General features: G+C 41.2%; 1 protein-coding gene across 3 annotated transcripts; it reads right to left on the reverse strand.

The window, feature by feature from the left end:
• Positions 1 to 409: 409 nt before the first annotated feature.
• gpr180 (G protein-coupled receptor 180) lies at positions 410 to 8,407 on the reverse strand. 3 transcript variants are annotated; one of them, XR_006827569.1, is made up of 11 exons: positions 8,200 to 8,407; positions 6,912 to 7,055; positions 6,669 to 6,763; positions 6,125 to 6,230; positions 5,623 to 5,803; positions 4,345 to 4,394; positions 3,999 to 4,156; positions 3,604 to 3,801; positions 3,439 to 3,516; positions 2,856 to 3,275; positions 410 to 842 (listed from the first exon to the last, which is right to left on the reverse strand). XR_006827569.1 is itself a non-coding variant. In XM_046065384.1 (10 exons), the coding sequence occupies exons 1-10, from the start codon at positions 8,333 to 8,335 to the stop codon at positions 3,120 to 3,122; spliced, it is 1,302 nt and encodes a 433-aa protein (XP_045921340.1). In that variant the 5' UTR covers positions 8,336 to 8,407; the 3' UTR covers positions 1,968 to 3,119. The 3 variants fall into 3 exon arrangements, 1 of the variants encoding a protein (XP_045921340.1); XR_006827566.1 differs by having other exon boundaries at positions 2,581 to 3,275; XM_046065384.1 differs by lacking the exon at positions 410 to 842 and having other exon boundaries at positions 1,968 to 3,275.
• Positions 8,408 to 8,943: the final 536 nt, after the last annotated feature.

Consider the following 8,943-nt stretch of genomic DNA (forward strand, 5'->3'; position numbering starts at 1 on the left):
ACTGGCTTTTCCCAAAGCTTTCAACCACATCTTCATCAGCAGTTGGAGTTTTAATAATGTGGCAAAAGTATGGAACTTTGGACATGTGATAAGTCATGTGGCAATCTATTGAAAGCTGAATAAACTAGTAAATGTAACTTGAGTTAAGATTTTTCTTTTGTCAAGTTAAAAGAAAGCCTTGGATCAAAGCCCTTGTCAGTTTTTAATGGGTCCTGCTCAAAATAACTGAAAGTACCTGCTGCGTGAGGAAATGTTTAAAATTTAGCAGACAAAGAACGGTTAATAAAGTCATTAAATCACAGCTACTTAAAGGCATTAATGTAATTTCATAAAACACTCAAATTAACCATCATGCTGTGCAGTACCTGATTTAGCTTTATGAAAAATAAATACAAGATGAATAAACATGTCTATGCTGATAACTATGTCAGCCATCAGTTTAAGTGGAATTTAATTTTTCAGCATACGAAACGTGTCAAAGTCAAATGAAACTACAGGCCTGTTCCCACTGGGCTCTAATGAAAGGTCGGTTAATGAGCACACACAGGAAGTCACAATGTGCCAATACCAGAGCTGAATCATTTTAGAAAGTAAGAGTGTGAAATTGGGAATATCATTGTATTTACATAGTGGGGTTCATTAGATGCCATGTCTGTAGCTCTTAGCAGACTTTGGTTTCTCCTGATCTGCTGTGTTGTTAAAACACACTTGAGGTCACGTTTTATTCCCATTCACACAGAGCTGAAGCATTAAAGCCCAGGTGCTCCAGTCAATGGAAAAGGATCAGGCATGCAGTGTGTCATGCAGTTTATATAAGTTCATGCTGTCAGCTTGTGAATTTCCTGTTGAGAGAAAAGAAATAAGTCAAAGTACAGCTTGATCTGTAAAGTTCAGGGAGCACATCACTTGGATTGGCAAAGACAAAAGTACACGTATCCTTTTTTTTTCAGTTGTCCAGCCGGCCACTTACTGTAACTATCAGTCCAAACTTTATTTATCCATCCACCATCCACCATCCCTCAGTATATCCACCTTTACTTGTATTTGTCCATCTGCATCCACTTGTGTCTTCACCACCATCCATTTGTCTAGAGTATCAATCTTACCACATAGCCTACTGATTCATTGATCTACCCATTTAATAATCTATTCTCTTATTGTAAATAAATCCCATGACAAAGTCAAGACCAACAAGGAACTGATCCTACTAACCTAATAAAGTGGCTGCTGAGTGTATATATAGCTATATATTAGAGCTGGCCCTAATGGCATTTTTTGAGCTTCGACGCTTCGATAGTAATTAAGAGCGAATAACTGAAGCTTCGCTTGAGGGGGGATCGGATGAGGGAGAGATAACGCCGGCATGGGTGCGCAAGTCTGTGTGAATGTGTGAGAGATAGCAAGAAAGAGAGAGAGCGCTCCGCTTATTTATTCTCACAGCTAGGCTAAGTAAGTGATTATTACCAAATCTTTGTTTTTAACTTTGTTATAGCAAGCTAGCAGACCCAAGTACAGGACTAAGAAAGGGAGAAATATTTATTGCAGGTTAAAAGGATCGGATATTGAGCAGCGGAAGAGCGAGGCAGAGTGAAAATAGATGCATGTCGAACCGGGTTGGTGGCTGCTGTACAAGAGTGTCCAGAGTGACAGAGTCTGATCCGAGCAGGTCCAGAGCAGAATCCGAGAATAGTTTCGCACGGGATGAGCGTATTTTCGGTAGCACTAAATCTAACACGTTATTAAGCAAAATTCATTTTTAACTTTAATTATAGGGACTAAATGCTCTTCTTCTACAATCGGCCTAATATAATTAGGCTTATTTAAATGCATTCATTATGTTGTTGTCAGTTTGTTTCCAGCCTACAGTTTACTGATTAGGCTAATTTTAAAATGTAGGAAATTTGACTGTTTCGATCCGTAATGAAATTAAGCAATTCTAAAATTAATAAACGCCATAACTTCCACACTACTGCTGACATCACTCAGTTTAAAGTGCTCACACACAGCTGAGGGCTTCATTTCGTTTTCCCTTTGATGTGAACTGGAGTGTTACGTTCACTGCTGTCGTCGGCGGTCAGGTGCGCGAAAAAAACCCTTAATAATCGAATCTCATAATTGAAAATCGAATGTGTACCCAACGGTCGAATATTCGAATATTCAGGTCCAGCCCTAATATATATATATTTACACATTAAAAAAATCAGCTTCAGTAGGGACATGGACTTAGTCTCTGGATTTGTTGACAATAAGAAAACTACAGAGTAATACCTGCGTCATCCTTTAAGACAGAAAAGAGCTTTCCTCACTTAAATCTATCTGACAAGCTCTCTCTTTGGTGATTTGATCCAAGTGCAGTGGAATGAGCAGAATAAGTTCAATAATGAGGATGCCTTCCACCCTGCACCCCTGGGTCTAACACCATTGATAAGCAGTGGTGTAATGCTTCCCTGTGCTTTGCATTTTATTTTATATAGTAATAATTAGTGTAATTCCACTGTTTGATTGATTATCAAAGCTGAGAGCACAGAGATGTTTGAGCATTTGTGTCCTTGCAGAGATGTTTCTTTGGACACAACAAACCTCTCAAGTGTGCTGATTGTGGGTTGTGTCCTTGATGACTAAACCACCATCTCCACCTCTGGTCTGCTGCACTGTGTGCAAGGAACTATATCTAACATTAGTCAGTCTTTTCTTCATAACATCTAGCTCGCCAGCACATGCATCCTAAAATCTTGACGTTGGCGTCTTCATCACGCTTGTGTTGGTCAGTTTTGAAATTGTACTTTGGCGAGCACAAGAAACCACTTGAAAGCCTGGAGCACCCTCTCTAGGTAGCCCTGCATTAAATATCTCACCTCTCAGTAATGTTCTAGTCAAAAATCCTTTGCAACTAGAGGTAGGGTGTTGCTGAAAATATCTTCCTCTGGTCATTCTGTGACCCATGCTGTAGTTCCCTGTTAAACTGTCTGCAGGAAACAGTAATAGGACTTCTCATCTTCTCTGCTTCTTCATCACGCTCAGAAGTTCTCCCTCCTCTCAAGGAGCTTAACGGAGGGCAAGCCTCCGTGTGGTAGCATGTTCTCCCTCGCTCATGATGATCTGGTGAAGCATGGGTGCGCTCAGTAGCGCCCCCTGTGGTTCGTCCTCGACATGGTGAGCGGCAGAGACACTGAGGACAGAGAGGAGACCTCCCAGTAGAGAGAACGAGACAGGAAGAGCTGGTAGAGGGTCACCATGGAGATGGACTGGCAGAGGATCACACCGATGGTCACCACCTACAGAGAGTCAGAGATAGCATGGGTTATTTGGCCACTAGGGGTGCAGAGGAACACTTTAAAAATACAATATCATCCTCTTTGGAGTCGTTAGGGTGAACTTGTTAGAAACCAGCTGCCTATTTACACATGAAGCAGATATGGAGTAACATTATCATCGAACCTTCTCCCTCTGGTGCTCGTTGAAGACAGCTGACATGAGGAAGAGGACGGGGTGGCAGAGGAACCACAGGAAGCATCCCTGCAGAGAACACAAAGAAGACCCCATGAGCACCTGATGAACTGAAGGTGAAGGTTTGTCTGTATGTTAGTGCACCGTGGAATTCACCTTGGCGAAGCAGAGGTAGAAGTCTCTCTTCAGGGTGCTCCTCTCAGTTGATGTGATCTGATAGAGGACAGAGGCCAGCAGGAGGGCCAGGGCCACTCTCAGGGCCATGAGGAGGAGACCTGCCAGACTCTGCTGGGTGTGGTAGCTGTGATGTTCACTCTCTGCTTCTGAATACTGCTCCCACAGCAGCAACGCTCCCTGAAGACGAGTTTCACTTTTAATAGCTCTAGTATTATTAGGTGCCTCTCAAAGGTCTCTGATGCTGAAGACGCCAAATCTAACGTACTCCCCCCAAATTCGGACTGTCTTTTTATCCCACAACTTGAACTGCATCATTCTTATATATCACACTAAAATCAATTATTAACCTGACATACTAGTGTAATCCTGCAAACCTGGGTAACGACTCCACCAACAGCGACCGCCGTGGATGCCGGACTCTGTTCCCACTGCAGAGGTCTGGACTGAGGCTTCCTGCCTCGACTCAGGGTCCAGCTCATACATAGACTCAGTATCATGTACAGCATGGACACCTGGGACACCATATCCCAGACTGCACCGGGAACATGGAGTGGGAAAAAGAGGGTGCACATAACATAACAATTAATTTGTTGTCCATGAACAACTGAATCTGCAAAACAGTAAAGTTCCTCTTGCTCTTATAACTAAATCAAGCTTCAGAAGCAGATTAAAATATAGGTGGATGGAAAGAAAGGGCATATTTAAGAAAGAGGAACATACACTCTGCCAGGCTGCCCATCACTGGAATACCAACACCATCCCTGGAATACCTGCAGAACACAATGGGAGCAGGAACAGCAAACATTAGAGTACATCAGTTTATATTCTCCTCAGTACCAATTCATATGTGTAGCACACCTGTCAGCCCTCCCGTTTTCTCCTGGACACTCCTGTATTTTACCATTCTCACCCGCCGTCCTCCCGTTTGAATATTTTTCCCATACATCTCCCGTAATTTTAACCTTTCCAAAAAATAAATAAATAAATAAAAAACCCAGCTGGGCCTTTTTTGGCATTATGTACAACATTAGCTAAAGCATCTAGTGACGGGAAGTCAGTCAGTCAGGCTGCCTAAAAGGTTATAATTTTGTGCAGGTATTGGGACCAACAATACAATCACTCTCTTCTACCAGTTGGCTTACTTAACCAGTAACCTCTCTCAGAATCAAAATTGGAACCTAATGTGTAAGTGATGTATACATATCCTTATTCAAGTTTCTAATGCATAAACTTGTAAGTGCTGAATATATATGCCTTTTAGAGTTTTCATTTATATAATGCAGTGAGCCAAGTATCACAGTCGGATCACCTAATTGTAGTCACTTATACTTAAAGTAGGAAATAGTTGTTGCACTGATATTTTAAAGCGGTTCCCTAATGGTGATTTTAGGATTCACTGCAGTATGTGGACAGTGGTAGGGGTGGTGAGACAGCCCGGAGCAGGGTGCTTGAAAACTTCCCTTATTTTCAAATCTCTTCTGTTGACAGGTATGACATAGTTAAACTCAATACAACTTTACAACCTAGTCTGACAACAGACTGAACTGTCATTTCATTTCAGCTTACTCTTTCTGACTTTAATACCACATAGAACGGTATTTTATACCTGTTTCATGATAATACCGACTAAAGTATGAAAGTATGATGGAAAACTATGACGATGATTTGGCCTAGAATTATTTACTATTCTAATCACATTTAGTCAGTATTTCCCAGCAGTATACAGCAATAATAGACATATTAATGGATAGATTTAACAATTAAAAAAGACCAATTCATTAATGTTCTTGCTCATATCAACGAGCGAGGACAATCTGCGGTCACAACAATCCTACTTGTTGTTTATAGGTGTATAAAGTCTCCCAACAGCTTGCAAAAACATTTCATAAACAACATTGCTGCTTAAAAAAAGGCTGGAAATCGGTGTGCTAATATTTCAATCACAAGTCACTGGGGTTTACACTTCCCAGCAGGTGAGTCAGATTCTACAGGATGTACCTGGCCAAGTGGATGTAGTTGCAGAGAGCCGAGCAGCCCTGTAATGCCAGTGCCGTGGTCAGCACTCTGAGGACAGTGTGCATGGGACCTCCTTTCCTCAGAGCCTGATACAGAGGCTTGATGTAGATACAGCAGGCCACGAAGTAGGCCAGCAGCAGGAGGAAGTAGAAACTTTGGAGACCTGGTAGAGAGAGAGAGAGAGAGAGAGAGAGAGATACAATCAAGGAAGGACACCTTTTGTCCTACATGAATAATGCAGATCTCTCAGGAACAGTCCCTAATGTCACATCTGTGCAGACTGTGAGTATCAAAAGATTTGACCTAGCTTCTGGAAAACCGTTTTTATTAATATTTAACACAAAACATCTTTTAATAGCTCCACACAAGCATAAAGCAGTGGATGTGGATAATTACATTAGCTAATTAGCAGGCTCAGTAATGCAGTGCCAAAATGTGCTGAGATCTGACAGCTGTGGTGATGGGAGTACTCTGGATGTCTGACCTGCCTCCTCTGCGCTGAAGTGCTCCAGAGGATTTCCCGCCGAGTCGGCGTTAAACAGCAAGACAGTAAAACTGAGATCAGCATAAGAAGGTATCACTGCACTCTCCTGCAGAGACAAACAGGAAGCAAGACGAGGAATACTCAGCAGCAAAATAACTGGATAAAGATTATTAACAAATGTATGTGTATTGTATTTAACTATTTGGAGTATTCACACTGTCATTGTTGTGGTCATGTGCTGTTAGTGAACTGCCAGTTGGACCAAAGACAGCTTTCAACCTTGGAGGGCAATAAAGTTAAATCTATTCTATTACTACTAACTTATTTATAGAGTTACAAAGCTAAAGCTAATACGAATATACGCTGTCTCTGGTTAGCTTTCTGGTTAGGTTAAAACAGCTAAACAAAAAAACGATTTATGATGAAAACACAGCAGCCATTATAACCTGAAACAGCTCCCTCCACCAGCCTCCTCCCTATAGACTAAGCTTGTTCATTGTTAAGCGTGGGTTAGTCTCATAGCAATTTGTGATGCTGCTGTTACCTGACATGTGTATCTGTCAGAATACAGGGCCTGCCAGGCTGTAGGTGTGGACTGATGAGGGATCGTGTGGTTGAGTTCTTCTTGATTGAGAGAAACTGAAGCAGGAGGAGGAGGAAGAGGAGGACAAACACAGTGTGATGATGTGGCAGTGTGGAGGAGACAGAGAAATAAGAAAAATAAATAAATACAGCTGCATCACATCCATCATATCAGCTGTCTGTATTAGTGAACCCTGGTTCTTACTGGTGAACTGAGCTTTAGCGAGCCTCTCAGGGCAGCTGAGGTTGTCCAGGTCTGAGTCCATATCCCGATACAACAGCAACCTGGACTCCTTCTCTGTAGCCAGAGCAGAGTTGTCCAGCCTGCACACCAGCAGGCCGTTGTCACCTACAAAAAGACGGAGACAGGACAAGAGGTTCAATGGTACTGATTCTTATGCAAATTATATTATTTATTAGATTTCATAAGAAAAACCTGGTCCCAGATTAGTTGTGTGGTAGTTTGATTAATTTAGTGGGGCCTTACGATTATTTAATAAAGCAGAACCCACCTTAATGTCTCTATCAAGTCTGCTGAAATTGTGCTTTACTGGTGCAAATCATGACAGGCTAATTGATAAATTGTTTTAACTATTTTTAGGCACAAATATCACACATTCTCCGGCTCCAGCTTCTGAAATGTGATTACTAGCTGCTTTTCCCTCTTTTATATCATTACAAATTCAATATTTCAGGGTTTTCTATTGAAACACAAGCATTGTTTGTGCATGTTCCTAAACATGTTTTCAATTAAATAAGCACAAGCTGAGCAGAGAGCCTGTAGCTTTCGGGGGCCCCTGGAGTTATGGGGCCACTTGGCAGTTATACCCATTTAGAATCCAGCTTTGCCTCCACCCATACCCCCTTGTGATTCAGAAGCATCTCCTGAAGCTGGAAGGATTATGTCAGTTTCGTTTTCAAACATACTGACATTCACTGCAGTTCATCTCAGGACAAGCTGAAACTAAACAGCAAAATAAGCCAAATTATAAAAAAGAGCCAAGATTTAAATGAATGTCTCCTCTCTGACCTCCACAGAAGCTTCACACTTTTATAACCACTCAATCCTGCAGTAGGGTGCAGGTGAAAGGACAGCCTTGGAGCTGTTGTAGGGGTTCAAGAGGATGGGTGTATATTATAGATATATAGGTTAATATCAATATATATAGGTTTGATCTCAATATATAGTGTCCTGGAGCACTCACTGAAAGTCACCATAAATAAGCAAAGGCTTCAAAATAAAATTTAAACTCTGACGATCCTGCAAATTATATCTCTCTAATAATAACTGCCAACAAAGAAAGAAACAGAGGATATGCAAAGTACGGTAATTAAAAGTGATGTTAATCATTAGTGGAGCCATTGTCAGATACAGTCTAGCACTAGTACATAAAAAATTAAGAAAACACATCACGCCGCGTTAAAGTGAAAACTGAATAAGCTACTGTCTCTGGTGTAATGACACGTTAGCAGCAGCACATCAGCATCGTTACCTTGGTACATGAATTTAGTGATGAACTGGCCCTTCTGCTGTCTCGCTGCTTCGCTCTTAAAAAGTCCCGTTACAGTTTTCCCAAAAACCTCCGAACTGAGCAGAACTACAGCTACAAGTGCGGCTAATAAATACATTTTCCCCCGTATGCAGTTTAACGTTATCGACAAATAGTTGGCGTATGAATTCAATGAGCCACGAAGCCAGAAGTCAACCAGCTTCTCCAAAGTTACCCAGGATCACGCCGGAAGTTAGGTGTTTCTGCCCTTCAAATAAAATCTCTATTACTCACTTTGGGGAATAAAAGAAGAACAACAAATAAGAGTGACGCAAAAACATCAGGACTTTATATTAAATTAGGGATTAAACTAAAGATGTAATGGATTGCAAAATCACTGAACAAACACTGAATTGTGTGAGTAACTAACAGCACAGTATTGAAAGTATGCTTTATTGTTCATTATATGTGATGTTTTAAACAATAATACGTTACTTGACCAAATAAAACCAACGTAACCGTTTTTTAAGATAGTAAATACATTTTTACGAAACTCTCTTATTTTGATATTAATTTCCGGACGTTACATATTTATTTTCACTTTGCCTAGTCGGCGTTGTTTGGCAGTTTGATTGATTTAGGATTCACACAATCAACGAGCGCGTACTTCTATACGTCATACACGACAACCAATCAGAGAATGGAAACGAGGGATAGATGTCCCGCCTATTTTCAACGTGTCAACAC

Source organism: Micropterus dolomieu, linkage group LG01 (assembly GCF_021292245.1).
Source record: "Micropterus dolomieu isolate WLL.071019.BEF.003 ecotype Adirondacks linkage group LG01, ASM2129224v1, whole genome shotgun sequence".
Taxonomy (NCBI): domain Eukaryota; kingdom Metazoa; phylum Chordata; class Actinopteri; order Centrarchiformes; family Centrarchidae; genus Micropterus; species Micropterus dolomieu.